The sequence below is a fragment of the Leiobunum rupestre genome, chromosome 11, assembly GCF_980474605.1.
Source record: "Leiobunum rupestre chromosome 11, qqLeiRupe1.1.hap1, whole genome shotgun sequence".
Taxonomy (NCBI): Eukaryota; Metazoa; Arthropoda; class Arachnida; order Opiliones; family Sclerosomatidae; genus Leiobunum; species Leiobunum rupestre.
Window position 1 is genome coordinate 33,287,699 of NC_143394.1, and position 27,293 is coordinate 33,314,991.

Consider the following 27,293-nt stretch of genomic DNA (forward strand, 5'->3'; position numbering starts at 1 on the left):
TACGCTGCCGTATCGCGTATGGTAAGATCTCTCTGACGGCTTTGACCCCGCCTACGAGAGACAAAATCCCCTCTGACCTCGCTCCCCTTTCACGTTGTTGTTTGTTAAGTTAACATAGTGACGTCAAAAAATCCGTCAGCCACATCGAGACGAAAATCTGCCGCGATAAGCATTCCAAGTAGATGTATGGATTCCTGTCAATAGCTATAGCTAGTGACGTAAAACAAATATTTACACGTGACCTCCCGTATTTTATAGAAACACCTATTGAATTGGAATGTAAAATTATTACAAATATTCGATTCGTCTAAATAGGTAAAATTTTTAGAATTTGTGTGGAGTTTGAATATCAAAATTTTTGTTATTGGCTGAATTTTTGTGACAATAACGAATTTTATAATAGTTCTACTAATTTGTCATTGACGAAGAAAGTATTGATAGAATAACGCGTGGAGAAGATTATAAAATTAGTGTAGTACTTACGGTTAACATGTTACTTACGATATTACCTTGGAAGAAATTAAATATACGTATCCGCCTTAGGCTCCGCGTTTATAAGTAAAAATGTGAAACTGGTTATAATAATCATAATAATGTCGTTTAAATTCCCCAATCGTTTTAACACCCATTTAGTAGTGCGTGCAAATATTTTTCGCGATAAATTAATTCAAGATGGCTGCCACGGCTCAAAGGCAGAACGGCGGAGGGAAAAGGGGAATGACACTAACCTTCCACCATTGAGAGAATGTCGTTATACGAAAGTTACCTATACCTAAAAACAGGTTTATTAATTAAGGCTATACACTTCTTTTTTTTTAACAGACTAACAAAAAAACTTTCATGATCTTTTTTTTACCATTTTTACCGGTTTCTAATTACCATTATTACCGAGTTTAAACACGAATATATCGCGAGAGGTTCAATGAAAAAGACAATATCGCTATTATTTTAATTATTCTATCGGCTCAGTTGCGAGGAAACGTCTCCCGATCCATACGCGTCAATTATCGATTGGCGTAAACACCCGTGGGGCGGGGGGGGGTATTTCGCCCGCCGCCCCTCGAGCACTCCCCCGTAATGGCCCCTTTCCGCGCGCGTCGCTAAGGTGGAAATATCTGGCGTTGCCTTGACGACAGAAATCGGACGCGAAAAATATTCTCTTTCTCCGCGCCCGCCAGAAACGTTAAATTGAACGCGCAGCCGGTAACGTCGCGGGAACTCACGTTCTTACTGCCATTTTATACTCGGGGAATGTTCGGGCCGCGAAGTAGCGCCGCCAAACGGGATCCGGCTGAAATAATCGGTTGCCATAGTGACCCCAAGATGGCCGATCTTTAAACCGCCGCTCCTAAGGTAAGAAGCGTGTGACTCGTGTGGTGGGCTTGTCCGCGCTCTAGGGTTCAGGAGGTGATTTTCCGCGCGCGCCGTGTCCCGCATTTTCGCGTCCGTTTTATTGCCACAGGTAAATAGCCCCGAAGTTTTGCTTTCTATCTCCCACCAACCATTATATTGTGTGATATATTAGTTATTCCCCCTGTGTTTTTTGTCAAACCCACCCTCCTTTGGTAAACGCTGTTATTTCCCAGAGTTTTTTCCTCAGATTCGGTATACTAAATTATTAATCCCGCATTATGAAGAATCCCCAAAGTGAGTATTTGAATGATAATATCATACATCGTATCTGTATCTATTTTTAAAACTGGGCTTATGAATGCGTAATTCGTATCGACCATTTTGTAAATGTTTCAACCCGCCGTTCGTAAATTGTTTATTTTTCTAGTGCTCCGTCGAGAGGGGGTTGGTCGAAATTTTACAACGCGTAAATTATTTCCCGCTCGGTGTATTTAGAAGGAGGCGTACCGAATTTGCTATCAACGGTTGTAACAAAGCGCCTGTGTTGAAGTTTGGCTTCATTCCAGACCGTTTAACGTTCGTTGATGCTTAAGGAAACGTCAGCTCGTTATTACCGTGTAGTGGTATGAACCTAAGATGCCCCCTTTTTTGATTAGATTTAATATTTATCTTAAATATTCTTAAATTTATTCGCGACGCATTCCGTATAATTTGAAAAATAAAATGAGGCAAATTTCCTGATGCCAAGTGTAACAAAGGACAATAGCGTTATGCCTTTTCCTGGTAATTCTAGCTACATGGAAAGCTATTAAATTTCCAACTACGTATAGACCGCGCTTACAGACAGCAACGAAACTTCGCCTGGGGCCTACACTTTTATTCACGCGTTATGTTACTTGTATTCTGAAATATATCATTATAATGACAGATTCCGTAGTGTATGTAACGTGGACATCGTGTCTATAAGTTCGTTCCAGATAGCCCTAGCTTTTGATCTATCGCAGCCACCTTGACCAAATTCCCCTCGAAACCTCCATAATTATAATCTTCAAAATATATTAACCATTCAGTTGAGTCCTAAGTAACGTCATTACAATAAGTTTGACTACTTCCTTTCTTCACTTTGTAGCGTCAATCCAGAAAGCGCCACTCGGTAACGACTTCGTGAACTATATAACAGTAATAGTGAGTGTAGGCTCGCGTGGCGTGAAGGGCTTGCTACCACCCTCGTACGCGTTGTAATCGGCCACCTGAATTAATGGCTTTAAAAGTCGCTTGATGACTTAGGCCTAAGGTGGTGCCTTTTGTATTAGCCTAGCTGATTATTATTATTATTATTATTATTATTATTATTATTATACTTCTGGGCATGTCAATTTCCCTAGCTCGCTTAGCGAAATTTAAAAGACTTTTAAAATTAGATCTACGCTTACTTTAGCAATAAAAATAATATTTGGATAGTCACGTAAAATTAATTATTAACATTTTCTTTGTCTTTTGCGGTATAAATTTTTTATTCTGGCGAAGAAAGGAGCCAATAAGGAAAAAAACGCACGTGTCATACTTACGCTTATTACGTTACTTATGGTTCAATTTTATTTAGCCTCGGGATAAGTGTGATGGTAATGTCACGTCACCCTGAAGAGTCACCGAGTGGTGAAGGTACGACCGGCGCAATACGAGGCCCATTAAGATATAATAGTGACAAGGTCAGTGAGCGCTGACTTCTTCCCTCGTCCCCCCGATTTGGGCCTCTTATTAAATTCTAGCGCCCCTATACGCGTGTATATCATAGGCCCTCCTCTTCGGCCCATCAAGCCAGAGGCTGATTCACACCGACGAACGCCTTAACCGACACTCTCTACAAAGTGGCGCGTTTAGACTTTACTCCTCTTCTTAAAGTTAAGTGTTAATGCGAGGTGATACATTGGTTTTAACTTACCCCTGCCTTCGCGAGTACTGCCAGCTAGCCTCGTATTGGGATGAGTAATCTCATCCCTCAGCCTAATCTGGTCGCTGCATTTTCGATGTAAAGCGAAAATATTATTAGGATCAAGCTGGTTAACGCCTCTACTGGAAAATGCGCGAAAAGATTAGAGAGCTCTCAGAATTCTAGCTACTGACTCTTCAAGAACGAATTAATGTTTCTGAGAACGAACGACTTCATAAGCTAATGGCTATTCCTATTCAAACAGTAACCCCATCTGCCGGAAACCTTTAATAAAAATATTTTTCTTAACACGTAAGATGGAAATCTTTCAACGATTCTGCTAATTTATTAATTAAATCGTTAAATTAAGCTTTTCTTAAATCTGTACGAACTAAATTACGAGTTAGATCGAAACTTTCCGTAACTATATTGGTAACTACACTTTTTATCGGAAATTAAAAGAATACGTTCTTACGAATGATACTAGATGGCGCTATGCAATTTGGGAAAATGGAGAATTTCCGTTTTAGGGAGGAGTTTCGCTAGTAGATCATGTAAGCGGGCTTGCAAAGTACAATATTACATACCCAGAAACCTAATTAAGTTGTTGGTAAGAAATATTAGAAATTTTTAAGCGCTTGCTAACGGTGTACCTAAAATTATGGAAAAAAAGGGTAAAAAATACATTTCTATCCATAACATAATAATCAGGCACCACCTTAGACCTAAGTCATCAAGCGACTTTTAAAGCCATTAATTCAGGTGGCCGGGTTACAAGGCGTAGGAGGGTGGTGGCGAGCCTTGCATGCCATGCGTTCGAGTCAACAGCTCCCTACACTAACTATTACCGTTAACCTCAACAAGTTTTTATGGAAGGGGAAACCGAAGAGCGCGGGGGAAAACCCCTTAAGTCAATGGGGAGAGAACTTGTAAACTCTACGCAGAAGGAGCTGTTCCGAGTTTTCACCCAGTGCCACAAGTTGGGATCGAACCCGGCTCCTCTTGCTGCGAGGTGCAAGTGCTAACCACTCTGCCACCCCACTTCCACTCCGCCACCCAACATTTAAGCGGTCCCTGTAAAATAACTTACCGGCATGACGTAGAAGTACGGTGGTTGGAACACTTCTACAGGCGCAACTCTATTTTTGATATATTTTAGAAAAAAAAATATAGTTCTACGTTCCATTAATAAAAATATTAAAAATATTCTGTTAATATTTTTTCATCATAAGCCCATATGAGAGGTAACATCCATTTTTATAATCATTAATAAATAATAAAAAGGTTTATTGAATAACGACATTTTTAATCTGTTAATGATAGTATAAGCGTAAAAGCAGTTTGAAATACATAAAATATTTTTGACCGTAATGATCTGTCGTTGAGTAATTGCGCTTTCATTTTAAAAACTATCTATTCTCGCTAAACGTTTCGATTTTTTATTCATTTTTAAACCACGCGTAATAATTCAGCTCCGTATCTCCCTTAGGTCCCCGTCGTATGAAATACGACTCAAAACCTATCATATAAATCTCACGTAGGTAGCGTTGTCCTTTGGGGATTTTAATCTATGAACGCCCACAATTCCACCAGCGTTTTTGTTATTTATTCCATTAAGTTTATATTTTAAAAGGATTTAACCGATGAAGCTCCACCTAACGGATGGTTCTAAATGTTTTAAAATCTTTAATAATGAAACGTAAAAAAAGGTTTAAATACGCAATAATAAAATATTTTTAAAAATCCAACATGCAAAATCTTTAATTTAACGGTTTTATATAAAATATATTAGCAGAAGTATATTATATAAAATCTAAAAAAGAAGTGTCCAACAGTCCATCTCACTATAGTATAATAATAATAATAATGAAATGAAATGAAAAAGGTGGTTTAATGTGTAGCAAAACAATATAATGATGTATCAGCAAGTTGTTACACAGGTTTGTTTTTAGATGCTCATGGCAAGGTACATTTTTTGGTTTTATAATTTTTATACATTGTTAAAAAGTTTTACTTACAGCGAATTTACCACAAATTACATAGTTTTAAATATTTTTCTATACAAGAAATGAGACGGAAATGACATTGACTAGGAGTGTAGATGATTAAATTTTCATAGTTTGACAGGAATTTATAATTTTCTGTCACACGGGTTATAGAATTTGTTTTAAAATATTAATTTTGCAATTGTGAATAATAATAATAATAATAATAATAATAATAACAATAATATTTGTTTATTAGTCGATGAGTTCTGTTACAAAAGTGTGGCTGGGCTAAGTCTTGTTAGACTTTTAAGCTTACGCTATATTGATATACAAACGTTAAATAGATTTGTTACATAAAAAAACAGTTAATGATAAAAATAAAAATAGCTTAAAATATGTTGTTTCACAAAAATAGTGCGTGGCCAAATACATTTTTCTAATTGAGTTTCTAAAACTACTACATCGGGAAATTATGGTTTATAAAGAAGTGTAATGTTTTACGTTTTACATCGTTAAATTTGGGGATAAATTAGCTTCCATTTAAACTCTTTCGAGCCTTCGAAGATACGTGTTTCAATTTTAAGGTCAAGATGGATACTTCTTTCGTATTATATACTTCTGATATTACGAATAGTGGGAACAATATATAATTTATCAAACATTTAATTCAATTTACTTGTAATGGTAAAATTGGATTTGTAGAAAACTTAATAAACCATAAACTTTATAGAACAAATGTATTTTATAATAAACTTACTACATTGAACCTTTTAGACAAAATGGATTTTTAATAAGCTTAATAAACAATAAACCTTTTAGACACAATGTATTTTTAATTAACTTAATAAACAATAAACCTTTTAGACACAATGGATTTATAATAAACGTAATAAACTAAATAGATTAATAATAAAATTAATAGACCAAATATATTTGTAATAAATGTAATAGACTAAATAGATTAATAATAAAATTAATAGACATAATAGGTTTATAATAAATTTAATAGACAAAATAGATTTATAATAAACTTAATAGACAAAATAAATTTATAATTAACTTAATAACCACCAAACTTTATAGATAAAATATATTTATAATAAACTTAATAAATTTGGACACGCGCATTAATGAAAAATTATAATTTTATATTAATTAATATTAAAAGAAAACAGAGAGATTATTATTAAAGAGATTTAATACCCGGGACCCCGTGGATGGATGATATTAGGCCGAATAGGGCTGAATGCCCAAAATATATTTCGTTACGGTCGGGCAATTTGCGGGCAGGCTTTAGCAGCTGGGAGCTATTTAGGGAAAGGACACCCTAATCCGATTAAATGGTCTCAACGTTTTAAATTTCTGCCGCAATACGCACCAAGCACGCTCATGTATCAAAAAAAATTGTTGGCAAAGAGACTCGACTCTCTTGGCTCGGCTATTCGAGACACTTTTTATTTCGCACGCGTATAAAAATAAAGATATTGTCGCGTGGATTTCTGTTCCTTCATTCCATTCTGAAATTAGAGTCGCGTTTATTTTAAGAGCTTCGCCGCTTTAGAATTATAAATTCCCGCTTTTCAAAGGAAATTTTCACGTCGTTTTAAGCATTTTCCACCAAAACCAAGACACGGGTAATTTTATACTTTTCTTTATGATATCTTTTTATTTTATTTTTCTAGAGCGTGCGTTTTCTCAAAAATTCATAGAATTAAAGATGGGAAACATTGAGGGGTTGGACGGTGACAAGTTATATTGTTATTTATTGTTACTATATTATATAATATATTTTATTATATTACTATATTATATAATATATTTTATTATATTACTATATTATATAATATATTTTATTATATTACTATATTATATAATATATTTTATTATATTACTATATTATATAATATATTTTATTATATTACTATATTATATAATATATTTTATTATATTACTATATTATATTATATAACATTACATTACATAATTATAATATTATTTTGGTTTTCTCGCCAATGATATCAAATATTTTTGATATCATTTAACTGGTCTCAGGGACCTGTACCGCACAGTTTTTTTATTTTATCTGACCCAAGCCATTGATAAAGTGGTTTTTACCAGTAATAATAATCATCTAAGCTTATACCCAAGAAACCACACGGGCTTAAGTCATCTAGTGACTTTTTAATGCCTTTATCACACTGACTATTACCATTAACCTCAGCAAGGTTTTATGGAAATGGAACCCTAAGAGCTCGGGAAAAACCTCTCTTACCAGCAGGGTAAACCATCCTTGGGTACGTCAAGTGGAGAAGATATTTTCCTTATTATAAGAAACGGTCTAGCAATGAAAAATTCTTATTATAAGATTTGGGGAGTTTAGCGTCAAGTTGAAAAGATCGCGAAGTTCCGAACAAAATGGCGGCTGTGTCAGAGCATGGATGTAGAAAGTAATTCGTTAAGCCTTGTCATCAAATGCTATTTCATAAATAGTACGCCGAAATGTTGCTTTAATATTATAAAAGCCTGGAAGAACATTAAAGATATATTTACCATTCAAAATTCGCTGAAATTCTTCCGCTGGAACTTTAAATTTATAAATTATTCCCGTATCATCGTCTTTGAGGTCTGTTAAATAATTCACCGCCATTCGACGCCATCTTGAATTCTTATTAAAAACTACCTCTAAAGCGATCTTACTAATCTTGCAAGATCTCTGACGTCAATCGCTCTTATTTCCGGTTTTAAAAACCGTCAAGTTCGCGAGATCACAAGAAATCTTACATTTCTTGCAAGAAATCTTATCAATTTGACGTACCCCATATTTCCAAGCCTGCCCAGTAGGCGGAACTTAAGTTTATTAAAATTGGGTGCTTTCGATCTGCTAGTTATATCTTAAGGAATTAGACGCGGAATATGTTGCAGACGAATTAAAGAAATACGCCACACTGAAATGCAGGGGCGGATTAACCCTTTTGGCGCCTTTAGGCACCAAACATTTTTCGCCCCTGGGCATTGTCTAACGGGCTGGTCAACTAAGTAGGGGCAAGCCAAGTACTTGGACCGTGGGGCTTTATCAGAGTTTTGGCGCCCCTAGAAAAATTCCGCCCTAGGCACGTGCCTACTCTGCCTAATGGTTAATACGCCCCTGCTGAAATGTAACAAGTTTATAGCTGCAGTCTATTAGTGTTTACTTTCCGTTTTTCCACTGCGATAAATAATTTAAGGAAAATATAATGAAGGAGATTTTCTACTATTGTTCGGTAAAGCGGGATTCACGACGACTACTGCAGTCTCAATTGCTTTTTGACATTTACGTAGTATCGTCCAATCACTTTTTGTAATCTTCGTGTATTCTGGTTTATCACAAAATCTAGCAAGCGAGTGCGTTATCTGTCATAGCTAACAGCCGAACTAGATTTACAAGCAGGCCAGACAAGAGAGGGAAAAGCAGTATATTTCCCCGAAAAGTATAGCTATCTCCCAGTGGCGTAGACACGGGGGGGTTTCCTGGTCCAACCCCCCCCCCCTTGGGCCTACCTTTGACTGTACTAAATTTCTACCCCTTTTCGACCCCCCTCTTAACATTCACATACTTCGACACCTCCCCTTGACGAATTTCTGGCTACGCCACTGCAGTATTTCCAGTAGAAATGGCTATAGGACCCGGAATTTATATTTTACCGGACCCGGGCCCTGTTTACAAGAAACTTCGCATCTGTTTTAACTCACAAGGAGACGACCGAGGTGTAACGCACCGATTTTGTTCAAACTCGGGGCTTTGGTAGACCTTCATGTTATTTGAATAACCCTAAAGGGAAATGTCTCCATAGGCAACCGTTTTTCCATGGCAACCAAAAATGTTTTTGACAACACAAAATGGAAATTTTCCCATTGAAAATAACATGGGAATCTGACCAATTTTAAGGAAAAAAAATTTAAATAAAAAAAGAATGAAAAAGTTCAAAATTGATTAAAATTTTTACAGGGGGTACCCTTAAAATTGGTCAGATTCCCATGTTATATTCAATTGGAATATTTACATTTTATGTTGTCAAAAACATTTTTGGTTGCCATGGAAAAACGGTTACTTATGGAGGTATTTCCTTTCATCCCCCTCCCGTTAAAATAAAAATTTTCTTATACATTTCTGACAATCTAGAGCCGGTCCAAATATCTGCTCTTAGTATGCTGTTAACATATCCCCCCCCCCCCCAATCACAAGGGGGTGTGCTCTTAACATATTTTCGGATAAATTAATGGAATCCAATCTGACAATTGGGTAAATTCAATTTTTAAACAGTCACGTTTTTATCGATTTTTTCTTTTCGATATTTTTATTTTTGGAATTGTTGGAACCCTTCTATTTCTGCTCCGTCGACAAAAGCCAGAAAAAAAAACTAGTAGCCCGAGGTCTTTTTGGGGAAAAGGTCAAAATGTCAAACTGATTGGGAAAGAAATAAGTAAATTAGGGAGAAAATTGAAGAATTATAGATTTTCGTACGTTCAATCTCAGCCTTGGGCGGTCTCAAAACAGAGACTACATCGTATCGTCGTCGGGTTATAACGAAATGAAAAAAAGTCCTTTACAAGGGTACTTGCGTTGAGTATAGGTATATAACCCTTTGGGGAGTGGGGCTGTTACCATGGACACGGAACCAGATAGGAGGAGACGTCACGGGCCTTAAACGCGTTGGATGAAAACATGTTTATCTCTTAAATATAGAACCCCTCGTTTTAATGAAGTTAGAATGTGAAATCTATTATTCTCGACTATATTATTGACCATAGTCCAAACATATTGCGTTGATGGTTTTTCCTCCTAATGGACCTTTGGGCCGGAGGGAGGTTCGTGGCACCCTTTCTAAAGTACAGACGCTGACGTCACGAGTGATTAACGTTTCGGTATAAATCGTTGAGAGATAAACCCCTGAATCGTTAAACACGAACGTGCTGCATTCAGACCACCAACAACGATAAATGTTACAAATTGCGTCAATTGGGGAGAAAGTATATCGATTGCGTGGATTAAGATCGAATATTTAACGATTTAATCGATTAGGGGCGAACCTTTACCAATTACATGGACTATAATAGAACTTATAACGATTACATCTATTGCGGTAAAGCATTACTTTTTGAATCGATTAGGATCAAACCTTTTACCACTGCATGGATTGGGATCGAATCTTTAACGATTTAATCGTTTGTGACGGACTATTAACTATTGCATCGATTGGGGGGGGGGGCATTACGTAGTACATCGATTATAATGGAACCTTTACAGACTGCATGTATTGGGATCGAACCTTTAACGTTTTATACGTTTGTGGTGAAACTGAAACCGATTGCAGCGATTGGGGGGACCATTACGTAATACATCAATTAGGATAGAGCGTTTTCTGACTGCATCGATTATAATCGAATCTTTAACTATCGCATCGATTATAATCGAATCTTTAACTATCGCATCGATTATAATCGAATCTTTAACTATCGCATCGATTATAATCGAATCTTTAACTATCGCATCGATTATAATCGAATCTTTAACTATCGCATCGATTATAATCGAATCTTTAACTATCGCATCGATTATAATCGAATCTTTAACTATCGCATCGATTATAATCGAATCTTTAACTATCGCATCGATTATAATCGAATCTTTAACTATCGCATCGATTATAATCGAATCTTTAACTATCGCATCGATTATAATCGAATCTTTAACTATCGCATCGATTATAATCGAATCTTTAACTATCGCATCGATTATAATCGAATCTTTAACTATCGCATCGATTATAATCGAATCTTTAACTATCGCATCGATTATAATCGAATCTTTAACTATCGCATCGATTATAATCGAATCTTTAACTATCGCATCGATTATAATCGAATCTTTAACTATCGCATCGATTATAATCGAATCTTTAACTATCGCATCGATTATAATCGAATCTTTAACTATCGCATCGATTATAATCGAATCTTTAACTATCGCATCGATTATAATCGAATCTTTAACTATCGCATCGATTATAATCGAATCTTTAACTATCGCATCGATTATAATCGAATCTTTAACTATCGCATCGATTATAATCGAATCTTTAACTATCGCATCGATTATAATCGAATCTTTAACTATCGCATCGATTATAATCGAATCTTTAACTATCGCATCGATTATAATCGAATCTTTAACTATCGCATCGATTATAATCGAATCTTTAACTATCGCATCGATTATAATCGAATCTTTAACTATCGCATCGATTATAATCGAATCTTTAACTATCGCATCGATTATAATCGAATCTTTAACTATCGCATCGATTATAATCGAATCTTTAACTATCGCATCGATTATAATCGAATCTTTAACTATCGCATCGATTATAATCGAATCTTTAACTATCGCATCGATTATAATCGAATCTTTAACTATCGCATCGATTATAATCGAATCTTTAACTATCGCATCGATTATAATCGAATCTTTAACTATCGCATCGATTATAATCGAATCTTTAACTATCGCATCGATTATAATCGAATCTTTAACTATCGCATCGATTATAATCGAATCTTTAACTATCGCATCGATTATAATCGAATCTTTAACTATCGCATCGATTATAATCGAATCTTTAACTATCGCATCGATTATAATCGAATCTTTAACTATCGCATCGATTATAATCGAATCTTTAACTAAGGCACCGGTTATAATCGAATCTTTAACTAAGGCACCGGCTATAATCGAATCTTTAACTAAGGCATCGATTGAAGTGAAATTATTAGCTATTGAACCGATCGCCTGTATCATAAACTAGTAATTTATATTGGAACATATCCGAATTACGTCACCAATTTCGCGACAATAACAAAACCGTCGAATAATCGATTAGTCGACGGTAATATCGACACATTTAAAATCCGCGTACGAACCAAAAACTAAAGTTTAAAACTTAATAAGAGTCCAAGTTAATATTTGAAAGTGCGTTTTCGCGTAAAATCCATAACATTCTATGTATTCAGCGTAGTTTACCCCGCCTCAACTTCGATGCAAAGCGGAGGTGGGGGGGGGGGGGGCATATTGCTGGCTTTCTTTAATGTTTGTTTACTCAAGATCCGTTTATTTCAATATTGATTTAAGGGGGCGCCACTAACGCATTACAATATTTCTAAAAATACGTAAAAAAGGCGTTGTATAGCGAGATATCTTTCTCTCTTTGTGGACACAATGGCACGAAGCGAAACCAACTGAACTTTTTCTTTTGCAGCCGCCGAGCTGAGTCACGACGGAGAAGCGCAGGAAGAGTTATTGCGGAAGAAACCTTTGGTACGCGGACAATTTCCGAGCACTTCTAGACCTTTTTTATATCGCGTAGTATTTGGAGAAGCCGGTCCCTCCAGAAAAAGTAAATTACACGTAGACTTTACTCCTTCCCCGCCGTTTGCCGACCTCGCAATTCGTCCTTGGGCACTCCATCGGGGTAGTTTCTTTACTCTGGGAAGATAGGCCACCGTTTCCGCCAAATTTTGACACGAAATCGTTTTATTCCTTTCCAATGGTTGTCCAACCGAGCGGACATAAAAAGGAATGTCATTTTTTTTCTTACCGTAAAAAAAGATTTATCAACTCAATATTCGATGAAGAAAACTAATTAATTGAATTCACCCCTTTTTCGATTCTTCTTTGTACTAACTTCGTGATTTATTGATAGTTGTCGAGCTAATCGATAATAAAAGAAGCTTATAATATATCTCTTTCGATTAAAGTGTACATCTATTGCGCCATCAAAATGAAACGTGTACCTTCGTCTGACGATGTAAAAATTACATTTTCCCGGTTGATTCAGAAAGTCGGTGGGTGAAAATTCCCTCCCCCTATCTTGCGAAGACTCAATCACCCTGCGTCATAACGTCATCTGCTTTGTCGTCTTCAGTTAAGATTGTGAGAGTCGTATTCGACCTAATTTTTCTTCTTAAGCGTATTTTGAAAAATCACCGGTAGTCGGCGAAGGTCATGTTTCAAGCAGTAAAAATATATTCTTCTCTGGTGAGAATTATTATAATCTTCTGATAGTAGATTGAATGGGTTTGCCATAATTTATTTTCATTTCTAACACCCAGCTTCTTAGCTATTAATAAAATCATAAGCCTATCATAAGGTGCCCATGAGTAAAGGTCTAGCATGGAGCCCCATGTTCACGGGATTGTCCATGCATGGATTAATTGACCGATTTAAAAATTACGTTTTTGCGCGTACCTTTACATTGTGAGGTATAGCAGGCTTATTTACCCGCTTTTTACCCTAACATGGCGGCGTATTTTCACGCGCAAAATTAATTTTAATATCCACCAATAGGCGAAACTATAAAGTCCAGGGGGCTGAAAAGATGGTAGTCACATGACTCTGTGGATAACGGCAACGCCATCTATCCTATGAATTACGAACTATTATTTATTTTATTTTCCTAATAACGGATAAATTTTGATCGATTCATCTAAATTATCTAATTATTATAATTGTTTAGAACATTTTGTAATAGAAAACTGTAAGTTAATTAGCTGTCTGCAGTATCTGGAAGGAATAATTTTTTCTTTATCGTAGCACGGCCAACTATGAACACGAGATACCAAATCGAAGTTGGCTGTGATATGGCAGTCACGTGATTTTGTATTCCCATTTTAGCAAGTTGGCTAAGACCAAATTTACTTGATAGTTTCGCCTATTAAGTTAAAGCGAAAAAATTGCGGATAAGCCTTGGCCACGGTGCTAAGGGCTCGCTTCGGAGATTTCTCCCGCGTGGTTCTAAGTTTAAAAACGTACGCGCACGGCATGCGCGCATTCATCATGCATTTCGCGAAATTTATTTCAGAAATGCATAGTTGAGGACGTAGCCACTAGGAGGTGTAGATTTTTAATACCTACCTCCAGAAGCAAATAGGGGAAATACGTATCTGTAGCTTAGAGCCGTAGAAGTCGTCGTGTGACCCACGAAAACGCCTTTTTACGCATAATAAACCAAACTGAAAAAGTAGTTCCACTTTTGTTTTGATTCAACACGGCTATAAACGACGAAAGCAAATACGCCTTAGCTCAATTTGCAGAGAATGAGAAGGACAATATGTTACAATTGTTCAATTTAAGAAAAATTGATTTTTTAAACGATGTATTCATCCGCGATTTCCCGCCAAACCGTTTGGGCGCGAAAATTCGTGAAAAGTGACGCCTTTCCAAAGCTGACTAGAAGCGTACTTCCCCCTATTTTCTTCTGCTACCTCTTAATAACGGGTATGTGATCGTCAAAAATTTGGCCTAGACCTTTGCTTATAGGGATCTTATGATAGGCTTATGATAAAATGAAAACTAATAAAATAAATCAATTCCTAATTGTTATCTTATTTGTAATTTACTCTTATCTTTATTTGAGATTCTATTTGAGAATAACTTACGCTCGAAAAGTAAGCGATAGAAGCGCACGCCTGTGACATTTTTGACTCCCCCTCACTCGTGCCAGGGGATAATTCGTCCACAATGGCCGCGAATTGTTTCCGCTTGGAGTAGAGAAGTTCAGTTGACAACTTCTCTACTCCAAGGTCTCAGCATAGACATTATCTCCATAGACAAATAAAAGATTCGCCAGGACCGTGTAGTGTTTGTTAATTAGTTAAAATATTCAGAGATGGCGCCAGCCTCTCTACAAATGATAAATTACATTTTGTAACGAACTTCGGGAGTCAAGTGAGTGACTTGATGGTCGACCACGAATGTAACGGCGTGTTATATCAGTCATATGAATAAATGTCCATTGCTTAATTTAGAGTAATTCTTTAGTTAAACCATGAGTTAAACAGTTGTAAGTAGAACATCACAGACAGCAATCCCGTGCCATCTCCACAACGTAACCCTCCACTGGGAGGTGGCGAAGGGGATAAACCGGAATTGGGTACAATATCAGCCTGGTTTTTCTAGTCGGTATTGGCATGGACTAATTAACAACCATGTAAATTTACTGTCCATGATTGTACCCAAAGTGTTGTAAACTTGTAATTCTACGCCTTCACCATTTTTTTCAAAAGGTGGCGCTAGTATAGTCGAGGGTTACGTTGAGAAGACGCGTTTTCAAAAAGATAGCTGTTCCGGATAATCTTTTATTTGTTAATATGTTAATTATTGGATTTACCCAAACGTTCGTTGATAGATGGTTGAAGCTTGGATTAATAATAGTGCTACTTGGATATATAACTTTTTTTTCTGACCACAAATGGCTTTTACACGTAGCGGGGAATTCTTGAAACTCCCGTAACAACCGGGAAACCTCGTGCTTTTAACGCGTTTTGATACAAGTGCGATTTGCAACTTCGATCATCGATTAGTTTATTTTACATACGGGTAATTGATCAAGTAAATTCACTTGTAGTGATAATGTCGGAAGATCCAAGTCGTTAAGCCTTACCGCCGTTATTTTTAAAATCCGGATTGCAAGATCAGAACCATTGAGTTGGGAATAAATAGAGGTACAACTAAATCTGGCTGGCGTGGGACCAATTTCATTCCATAAGGAGACTTAATAAACTTTAACGTTGACCGTGGCGGCATCTGTCTCTAGTGGTGGCAACTATATGGCAATTGAATTTTTTCGCGAATCTGATGCGAAATTGAAATGTATGATTTCTCGTAAGAAACAATCCTTTGAAGTTGTTAAAAATAATTTTATTCTGTCTACACGATCCTTTTTAACTCAAGTTACGGTGAGTTAGCTAATAATTATTTATTTTTAGCCATATAACTTTACAAAATATAGATGGCACTACCGCCTAATTATAAAGATGAATTTCGTACAGTCTTATCAGAACAGGTCCCGCGTAACCATGGCAACCGAAATCGTAATTGTAATTCTAGCAGTATTATTCCCAATTCAATGATCAGAACCCGTAACCAACGGAAACGGATTTCAAACTACTTCCGTCGAAAACCGATGGGCTAACCAATAAGAATTTTCCTGTACACCGATGACGTAATCATTAATGAGTACACATGATTACGATGAGTACACATGATTACGATGATTACAGAATAATTACGATGAGTACAGAATAATTACGATGAGTACAGAATTATAATGATGAGTACAGAATGATTACGATGAGTACACTGGCAAGCCAAAACTTAAAAATTGTTACAAATCATTACACGTGATTATACAGATGTCGAGTACACGCATGTTACTTATGGTACGCGTGATTTCATAATGAATATGGGTGATTACAGATGAGTACGAAGATTACCAACGATTTAGGGATTACGAATGAGTACAAAAGATTACAGAAGATTACGTAATCATTGCAATTAGGGTGTACACCGATTACGGGAAGTGGTTAGCCCCTCGTCGAAAACACATCGTCGCGTTCTCATTTCTTCCTCTAGGCAATTGCGCATCGATGGACGTGGCGAAATGCACGCGTTTATTGTAGAATGATATATCCAGGTAACCTTAGGTGTTTTTTTTTTCATCTGTTCCGGGTTTCTTGAGCAGGTTAAAAAGTGTAGCCATGTGACGTCATTTTACTCCAACTCTGTCTTGACGAAAAAAACGAGTTGATGTAAGAAGAGACTAGTTAAAAGTTAAAGTTTACTTATTTGCCGTAGCAGCCGTAATTTAGTATTTAAAATTTAAGATTTATTTATTGACAACCCTTTTGGAACAGGGCGGCTCACTCGCAAACGAGTAATTTGGTTTTAGATGGTGAGGTCATCAATATGTGGCTCATTTTTCTCATGTATTTAATAATAATAATCAGCTAGGCTAATACCCAAAGCACCATCTTAGGCCTAAGTCATCAAGCAACTTTTAAAGCTATTAAATAGCATTTAATAATTGGATTTTCGGTAAAAAGTGTAACCTTAGAGCTCTGGAACAAGTGAACAAAATTAGGGACAGGGTAAATCTTACCCCGAGAACAGGTGAATGAAACGTTTCAGGGTTAATAGTTTACACTTTTTGTCATCGGACAGGTGAAAAAAAAAACCATCTACTATTATTAATCCAAGGTCAAAGGTCGGTTTTATAAATTTAGGCTAGAGTTAGTTTATATTAGTATTAATCTGATGTCGAGGGTATTTAACGTTGAAGGGTCACGTGGATGAGAACATGTCACCGGACGAAGCCGAAATTCGCCAAGTGGCTGAAACGGTGGTCGAGGAGATCCTGGACAAAGCCACCGAAGTCGCTTCTAACAAGGCCGAAGCTTCCAGTAAGTCCGGAGCCGCCGTTCCGCCCGGAAGCTTACAATTAGGGGTAAGCAAAGACGACAATTAGACCGCGCGAAAATTGCATTTCGATATTAATTGTATTTGCTCTCCCCGGCGTCCTACGCGAAGACGCCGACGATCCAAATTGACCTGGTGGGCTCCCGGACACCCAGCCCCGAGGAAGAGCCCGTCTACCAAATGCCATCTCCGGTCCGAACACCCCGAAAGGTGAAAGGTTACCAAGGCGATTCGGACGACGAGAACGAAGTTGACGGCAAGGATATTAAATTGGAATTGCAGGACGACGGATCCCCCAAAAAGGTCTCTTTTACTCTTTCAAGTATCGGAATCTGACCGACTGTTTTGGCATGGATATGAATATGGTTTTTCATTTCTTCGTGAAAAAATGCAGAATGCCGAAGACACTGAAAGTTTGAGAAACTTCGTCGCCGAATACGTTAACGACATTGTAGCCAAGGCTGTGCCCATAGCTGAAGAGGTATGATTTTTACTAACTTATTCTTTATCGCTGGTTTTTGTTCGTACTACCAAAAGTGGATATGAATTCGTACAAAAAATCTAACTCTCACCGTCGACCAAGAAACGTGTTATTTCATAGGCGGATGAATACTATTTTCCCGCCAGAGTTGAAGCCGACTATCGCAGGTACATACACCCTTTAGGGGTTCTGCCGTGATTAAAAAGAGTGCAATGAATTTCAGTCGTAAATTTCGCGATATCTTTAAAATTTGCTCTCTAAAATGAATTGTTATTTCAAGAATTCAGTTTTATTTATTATGTAAATAAATATTAGTTCAATTTGTATTTAAGAATAACAATTTGATCTCGTAATGCAATATTGGGCCAAGGCTTGACTGAACTGACTTTTCAGTTACGCTTTTTACACTGTGTCAATTGTTGTTTTAATACAACTGCTAACTGGACTGCAGTTTTCTTTCACGGCATTTAACCTAATTAAACTCACGCCAAACAGTTACAACCTCCCAATTTTCGCTATAATAATTAATAACACCGGGCCCGGGCTGACCTTCTGACTGTACTACTTTTCTTTAAAAATCACGTGGTTTAGCGATTCGAGTTCTTATTGGATACTAAAAATTACGCGTTTTCGGCTATTATTTACGATCAAGAAATATCGTGACAAGCATAGCCAAAGGTATGAAATCAAGCGAGCGCGAGACTTTTTGTATGAATTCATATCCACTTTTGGTACTACCATCGGCAATTTACCGGAAATGCCTACTACCATATGATTATCAAGGCCCCGCTAAGTTTGAAGTGCGCATAAAGGCGCGTGTATTCGGTACTAAATAGGCGCGGGAGGAAAAAGATCGAATCTACGCTACATAAATATTCGGTTTACTCTGTCTTTCACTGGACGTCGGCTGACTGCAATTCACATGTGCCATGCAGTCAGCCGACTTCCAGTGAAAGACAGAGTAAACCGAAGATTTATGTAGTCGGCCTTTAAGGGGTTGGAGTGTGCAATAACTGATGGCTTTACCGGGGAGTCGGGGTCGGCTCTTGTAACCCATAAGGGCGGTGGTGCACTGGGAGATGTTAGCTCTGATCAAATGGTTCCATCTCCACCTCCAACTTCAGTCAGGTATAAGCTGGAAACTGGGCTTCGGCTCAGGCTAACGAAGAGGGTCCAGGCAAACTGGCCGCCTCGGAGGACTGGGTAGCCTGCTGTGGGGCGGCGCAGTGGTCCTGTTTCCCGGCCTTTTGGGGCAACACCGGGTGTCCGGTGCCAGCTGTGCCGGGTTACTTGGGCCGCTGTGTGCCCGTCGTTCCCCTTTAAGAGCTCTTTCTGAAGGGTGTGGATCTCTACCTACGTAGGTAGGGTGTCGGCTGAAGTTTGCTATAGCATCCGCTCTCTATCCCACAGCTGTACGCGAAGTAGAAACTGGTCAGCCCATTGCTGCGCCTGTTGTCGGGATGAGTGGCTTGTCGAGGGTGAAACCATCAATAATAATAATAATAATCAGCTAGGCTAATACCCAAGGCACCACCTTAGGCCTAAGTCGTCAAGCGACTTTTGAAGCCTTTAATTCAGGTGGCCGGGTTACAATGCGTAGGAGGGTGGTGACAAGCCCTGCATGCCACGCGTTTGAGCCAACAGCTCCCTACACTAACTATTACCGTTAACCTCAACAAGTTTTATGGAAGGGGAAACCGAAGAACTCGGGGGAAAACCCCTTAAACCAGTGGGGAGAGAACTTGCAAACTCAACGCGGAAGGAGTTGTTCCGAGTTTTCACCCAGTGCCACAAGCTGGGATCGAACCCGGCTCCTCTTGATGCGAGGCGAAAGTGCTAACCACTCTGCCACCCCACCTAGTAGTTATATACTACTATCCATGCTGGATTTGTCACCTGTCCGGGCTTGTGGACGCTGGCGTAGGGCATTCTGATGAGACCACCGGTGTAGTAGGCTTTTGATTCGCTTGGAGCACCGGTATATAAATATCTGACCACATGGTGGAGAAAAAGGGCCAATTCACCCAACCCCCCTCACTCCTAACACCTGCCATCCGGTAGCATGAATTGGGGGATTTGTGCATACGTTTCAGATTTTCACCACCAGATGGATTCATGTAGCCAGTTTAGCCAGTCATTAGTCTAACGTTAAAATCCCACTAGTTTCCAACTTAGGGGGACCTTATAGTAAAGTCCGTGGGGGGACCTTGATAGTCTTATGCTTCTATGATAATAGTAGAGACGTTTAATTAGCGTGTTTCAATCGGGGTCATTCCATGTCAAATGTCCCGATTTTGAAAAAAATGCCCCACGGCACCATGCGCGATTTCGACGAAAATTTACACGTTAGTAAATTAGATAATTTTGATGGGAAATCCAAATTTTTAGCTCTTAATTCATTGTAGTTTTTAAAATATGATTTTTTTAAAACTTTACGTATTACGTATTCATTTTCAAAACGCCGAAAGTCCCGGTATATTCGTACATATAATTCTAAAAGTATTAGAGCTATATCCCTTAAAACCTTTTACGCTAAACATATGGGTAATAGAGAGTAACTATGAAAAATTTTATACAATTTGTTCAATTAGTTTTTTAATTACAAATTGTTGAAAACGACGATTTTTACTAGAATGTAGCTAACTGAGGTAAACTAAAAAAGTTTCTGTCGCGAAGGTATTAAATCTGAAATAAATATTGAAAATTATAATACGTAAAATGGACCCAATAAACACGAAAATTGCCTCGAAAAAATTCTAGGAAATTTAGTTTCTGAAATATAGCTACTTGAACCGATCCATTTTTTTTAAAAACTGCAAAACATGGCAGTGTTTTAGGGGGAATTACGGTATAAAGGACAAAAATATACAGAAAAATAATAGTACCGTTAGAAAGCTGAGATTTCAAGCTACAAAATGCATAAATAAAAATGATGTATATGAGAGACCTTCAACCCAAAAAATAACATTAAAAAATACGCTATTTTATCTTAAAAACAATTTATGTTATTTTACATTTTATAATACAGAACAAAAAACTTTAGAGCAAAATATTTTCATTTTTCTTTGGTTTTTGGGTATTCTATTATTAGTATGGATAAATAGTTAAATAATTAAGGAACTAAACAAGAAATACAAATTTTCTCTGCGAACTTTTTATAAAAAAATGAAAAACCAATTATTTTCCAACGTCTTTCAGGAGCTAAATTTTCTTGTGGTCTAATTTGCTAAGAACATACGTTTTACCATCTGAACATATTTCAGGTTTTACTACTGATATTATATTTTGAAATAGCACCCAACATACGTCTTCTCTTCTTACAAGTGTAAAAATGTGGCCTCAACGAAAGATATATCGGAGTAAAAAACATTTCCCGGTACTCGATCGCACCATGCTTTATTGGCCAAGAAGAGAAGACGTATGTTGGGTGCTGTTTCAAAATATAATATCAGTAGTAAAACCTGAAATATGTTCAGATGGTAAAACGAATGTTCTTAGCAAATTAGGTAACAAGAAAATTTTGCTCCTGAAAGACGTTGGAAAATAATTTTTTTTCATTGTTTTGATCAAAGCTCGCAGATAAAATTTGTATTTCTTGTTTAGTTCCTTAATTATTTAAGTATTTATCCATAGTAACATATGTTACATAATTACTCATTAGTATGCCACTAGCTCTATTACTTCACTAACAGTTTGTTTCATAGATATTACGTAATATTTGATGTAATATTTGACGTCATCGAATCTCAAATGCTGATTATGCCGTCGCTCAATTAGCTCTACTTCTGATAAACTGACGGCCATCATTTTAGTAAACAAACCGATTTGAACAACCAAGGCTTAATAGCTAAAATGAACTACAGTATACTGTCAAGTGCTGTTAATGCAATTAATAAAGTTTTCGGAGACTCAGGTTCTAAAATAAATTTGCTATGTCAAAATAAAAGAAGCAGGTTTATTGAAAAAATAGTTGAAATTCAGGTTGAGCTTTTCTGGGGCATCTACAAGGTTGCAGATTCTTTTGAGCCTAGGTCTAACTCTTCTAGGCTTGGTATGGGTTTTAAAAACCCTGGTGGAATATTCCACTTCGACGACTTGTTCCATTTTCGGAAAGCGATCAGTTATTCGTAATTTTCCCCAACCTTTTATTTTTTCTAAATTACTCATAATTTAACTTAGTCGGCACAAACCGAGCGAGTTTATAAATTTCAATAAAGCTACATTGGGCTGACTAAAATTCCGACGCAAAAAATTCCTTCTCAATTTAGAGGTTTTCCATTGGCTTAAATAAATATGTTACTAGCCAATAGTGTGACTCCCAAAATTACTAGGATGAATAAAAAGGTTAAAATCTAACGTAGTCCACCTTTTTACTGGTTCGTGGTGAAACAAACCGTTAATGAAGATTTTTGAATGGAATGGAATAAAGGTACAGTGGCATACTTATGAAAAATTATGTTGCATATGAAAGTAATAATAGAACACCCAAAAACCAAAGAAAAATGAAAATATTTTGCTCTAAAGTTTTTGGTTCTGTATTATAAAATGTAAAATAACATTTGTTTTTAAGATAAAATAGCGTATTTTTTAATGTTATTTTTTGGGTTGAAGGTCTCTCATATACATCTTTTTTATTTAAGCATTTGGTAGCTTGAAATCTCAGCTTTCTAACGGTACTATTATTTTTCTGTATATTTTTGTCCCTTATACCGTAATTCCCCCTAAAACACTACCATGTTTTGCAGTTTTTTAAAAAATGGATCGGTTCAAGTAGCTATATATCAGAAACTAAATTTCCTAGAATTTTTTCAACGCAATTTTCGTGTTTATTGGGTCCATTTTACTTATAATAATTATCAATATTTATTACAGATTTACTACTTTCGCGACAGAAACCTTTTTAGTTTACCCCAGTTAGCGACATTCGAGTAAAAATCGACGTTTTCAACAATTTTTAATTAAAACACTAATTGAATAAATTGTATAAAATTTATCCTACTTACTCTCTACTACCCATATTTATAGCGAAAAAAGTTTTATAGGGCTAGCTCTAATACTTTTAGAATTATTTGTACGAAAATACCGGTACTTTCGGCGTTTTGAAAATGAACACTTAATACATAAATTTTTTAAAAATTCATATTTTAAAAACTACAATGAATTTAGGGCTAACAATTTGGATTTCGCACTAAAACTATTCAAATTACTAACGTGTAAATTTTCGTCGAAATCGCGCATGGTGCCGTGGGGCATTTTTTTCAAAAACGGGACATTTGACATGGAATGACCCATCATGTTGAACGCATAGGGGTGGTCAAAATTCATTTTCAAAATGCAAAATTAAAAATATCATTTTCCATTTTGAGTTTCTACGAAACTGTTTGGTATTTTACATTTTACATTTTGTGGGTTTGATATGTGGAAAAAACATTTTCAAAATGTTTTTACTTTGGTACCATCTTCGCAGCTTCTAGAGAAAGTTCGTCTGCTATTTACTCCCATGTAATTATAGATGGCGACACTCAGTTACTCACTTACCCGCAAGCAGACGAACATTCTTACAGTGTCACGGTCACTGCCTGGTGCCACCGCTTTATTTCCCACGTTGCCTGCGAGGATGGTTTTTAAATCTCTACGTAATTATTATTAATTAATAATTAATAATAATAATTAATTACTAATTAATTATTCATAATTACAAACTAACTGTGGTAACTAATAGTTAGTTTGTAGAATAAGTTAGCGAATAGAGCTTGATTAAGTTAGCGAATAGAGCTTGATTAAGTTAGCGAATAGAGCTTGATTAAGTTAGCGAATAGAGCTTGATTAAGTTAGCGAATAGAGCTTGATTAAGTTAGCGAATAGAGCTTGATTAAGTTAGCGAATAGAGCTTGATTAAGTTAGCGAATAGAGCTTGATTAAGTTAGCGAATAGAGCTTGATTAAGTTAGCGAATAGAGCTTGATTAAGTTAGCGAATATTCGTTTTTCGTTATCAAGTACTCGATTATTCGAAAAAGAGGGTAGAAAGTATTTGGTATTTTCCAATAGCTTGATATCTGGTCAACCAACCGAGGGCTTTCATTCAATTGTTACATTTCAATGTCATTCATTTTTTGTTCCCTATCGTAACTCGAGGTGGCGCTGTTTCACATTTAGCATTTTTTGATAATATTTGACAATTTTGATTTAAAATATCCCTGACTAAAATCATTACAATTTGCGTATGACGTATTTTTTAAACAGTTTCCTGTTTCTATTGCAATATTTTACAACTATTTGATAAATTATTCGATATTCGATTTACTGTTTCACGATTTAAAAGGCTACAAAGTACAGAATCATTTAAAAAATTCGACCCGAATTTCCGGTAGCTTCTCCCGTTCCGTACACCGTGATTCGACCAATCATAATTGGCATTTTTTCTGCCCTATATACGGAGACGAATAGTGAAAATAGTGAAATTTGAACGATTCTGTGGCTCTTTCTCCCCTATAAATATTCGATAAAGCATTCAACGTGCGTAGAAAAAAAATATTTGATACCGATCCTCAAATTGAAATTCAACAATCGAAAAAAGACTACGTTTGAAATTTTACTTTGATTTCTCGTGATTAAAATATTTGTTATTTTCGTCGCATTTTCAGAATCTATCCAAGAAAGTGGAGCAGTTGGAAGTGGGTAAGAAATTCTTTCTGTACGCTCTGGGCTTGTTGTTCCGAGAATGGCTTGGAGCCTTAAGTCTCTTTGATCTATTACAACCGAAAACGTTCCGCGACTAAATATATTTATAAAAACCAAAATCTATCTATAAAAAAAAATGAGCAACAACGAGAATGCGTTAATAATCCTTGTTCCGTCCTTTCCAAAATGGTCTTGTTATTTTCTAGAAGAGTCAGCCACGAAGACGGGCAGAAGTCCTTGGTACGCTCGTTTACGAGAAACTTTTTCGCGAATTTTACAGACGATGTGCGTTTGCGGAGAGGCCAGGCGCGATGAAATTATGGGCTAGTTTACCGCCTCTTATTATTCAGTCAAATCCTATAATCGAATAATTACATTGTACACTTCCGGAACGGGGAAGTTCGCTTGGTTCGACGCGTAACTTTACGCGTCACAACCAAGGTTGGCGCGCGCCCCGCTCTAAGTCATTGTACAAACGAAAGCGAAACCGCTTTTTAATATCGATGTTTTTCAATATTGTGTAAAAAAAAATATCTAAACAGAAATAAACAACCCCGTGGCCGTGAAAAATATCACGAATGAAACGCGTTTTTTTGCCAAATATTTTCGAGGAGAAAAAACAATAATTTCCACTTTGGTCGAATTCCGACTTTGAAAGAGAAAAAAATTTATATACGCTCAATTTTTAAAAAGAAACCCAACACGAACTTTTGGCAAATTTATCGAGATTTTAATTGAATATTTTCTTCTTTTTTTATGTATATAATTTCTTATAAAAGAACAAATGAAATATTACCAAAAGCTCACCGTTTTACCGATTTGTAAATACAAACCGCACATCATTAATCGTTATTTATTTCAAATTTGGTTTATAAACAGCCAACTCGAAAATGTGATTTTTTTAAAAAATCTATTGCCAATTTTTTGGAAAAAACCAATCTAGATCCGATTGAAATTATTCCTAATAAGGAGATTCTCTCAAACGTAAATGCAATCGTGTTGTCGTTTCAAGTAAGGGACAATTATCAGTTGGTGAGGGAACTATTTCTTCAACAGTTTTTTAGAAGAGCGCGTCCGTTTTCGAAAATGTTTCTATAACCGACTGATACTTTCCTCTCGAGAGACGATTTCGCCGCCTTCGCGCGTCGTCCACCAATTTTCGAAGGGGCAAAAGTTCGTTGGTCACTGGCAAAGGCGTAAATCAGTGTTTTCTCGAACCGTTCCGCCGAGGTTACATTTCCGCCGACTTTTGTACCAGTGAACTTTTGTTGTAACTTTAAATGTGTATAACATCCAGAATCAACTCGGGTAGCTAAGAATGTGGGATCGCGGAGATTAGCAAGTGTCGGCTCGACGTCAAGTATCTCTATTTTCAAAAAAAGGATAGTTAAGCTACATTTTGACCCTCGCGTTGATTGAATCGTTTGTAAATTGGCCAATAACAGAAATTACTGTAATTTTAAACAATATTTTTTACACATAATTTAGTTTAAAGCCCACTAAATAGAGTATAAATGGTCTAAATATAACACTCTACAATGGCTCTCATTTTGAATTTTAGCTTCCTTTGCCATTAATAGATGGCACCACGCTCTCCACCAAAGTCGCCTTTTCTCGAAGAATCGGCACCGACCCATCCTATTATTCTTTGTACCCAAAGGTTCGTCCGCTTTCGATTTTTCGTGACACTTTTTCACACAGACGATCGCCATCTACGTTGATTAAAAAAAGCGGACGAATAGGGCGAGGGTGGTATCAGAGGCTAATGATATTATCCCATACTCTTAGATACCCGATCGTATTCTTAATAACATCAAATAAAACCACGGAAGTGTACCAACGATTTATACAACAAGTCTCGTGTTGATTGTGATATATGAAATATATATATATTGTTTCTATTTATGGTTTTATACCTAAAATATTGTCCGAGAAAACCACTCACAATTGTGCCTTCCTTTGGTTCGAAAAGGAAGCGTAATTTTGCATTCTCTCGTGTTTTCGTTATACCGTTCGAAACAAGGCTTTTCGATGCTTTTTATCTTCTATTGGAGGAGATATTTACCATCCAAAACACTCTCCATCACTATTATGCTTTTTATAATAATGTCAAACCTTCATCTACTTTTGGTATGTAAAACTGTATAACTAATGTAAATAAATAATGTATATCGCTGTTTATTGAATTTGTATTCAATTTAATTATTAGTAAAAACAAAAAACGCCACCGAATCATTTTCAAAATGAGGCTCTTTCCATGAGCGCACCCAGAGCGACCTTCGGTGTCGACGCATCTGAACGGTCATGAAAATTACGCGACGCGATATCGCCGCCTGTTTCCATTGTCGAATCGAACCCCCACTGATGAGTAGATCGCTCCATTTGTAGTGCTACTAACTGGCACTTTGAAGCATTTATCCTAATATTTTCTTTCTAGCCCAATGCGGTGGATTAGGTCAAACTCGACTTTCACCCAAACTAATTTTACTTACGCTTACGCCACAAATTTATACGTTCATATAAATGTAAATTTGACGGTGAAATTAGTGAAGCAGTTTGGATATATAATT

At 36.6% G+C, this 27,293-nt stretch overlaps 1 protein-coding gene across 6 annotated transcripts; it reads left to right on the forward strand.

The window, feature by feature from the left end:
- Positions 1–1,142: 1,142 nt before the first annotated feature.
- On the forward strand, positions 1,143–26,869 carry LOC149922317 (uncharacterized). 6 transcript variants are annotated; one of them, XM_090163595.1, is made up of 8 exons: positions 1,367–1,462; positions 1,601–1,647; positions 12,564–12,622; positions 17,424–17,588; positions 17,672–17,863; positions 17,955–18,041; positions 24,687–24,720; positions 24,930–26,869. In XM_090163595.1, the coding sequence occupies exons 2-8, from the start codon at positions 1,632–1,634 to the stop codon at positions 25,049–25,051; spliced, it is 675 nt and encodes a 224-aa protein (XP_090019721.1). In that variant the 5' UTR covers positions 1,367–1,462; positions 1,601–1,631; the 3' UTR covers positions 25,052–26,869. The 6 variants fall into 6 exon arrangements, with proteins under 6 accessions (XP_090019725.1, XP_090019722.1, XP_090019721.1 ...); XM_090163596.1 differs by lacking the exons at positions 1,367–1,462; positions 1,601–1,647 and adding an exon at positions 1,145–1,353 and having other exon boundaries at positions 24,930–26,868; XM_090163599.1 differs by lacking the exons at positions 1,367–1,462; positions 1,601–1,647; positions 12,564–12,622 and adding an exon at positions 1,143–1,353.
- Positions 26,870–27,293: the final 424 nt, after the last annotated feature.

What these genes read in the sequence shown, in the direction of transcription:
- LOC149922317 (XM_090163595.1), top strand. An exon ending in TATTGCGGAAGAAACCTTTG is followed by an intron (nt 12,623 to 17,423) that starts GTACGCGGACAA and finishes TTAACGTTGAAG; the next exon opens with GGTCACGTGGATGAGAACAT. An exon ending in AGTGGAGCAGTTGGAAGTGG is followed by an intron (nt 24,721 to 24,929) that starts GTAAGAAATTCT and finishes GTTATTTTCTAG; the next exon opens with AAGAGTCAGCCACGAAGACG.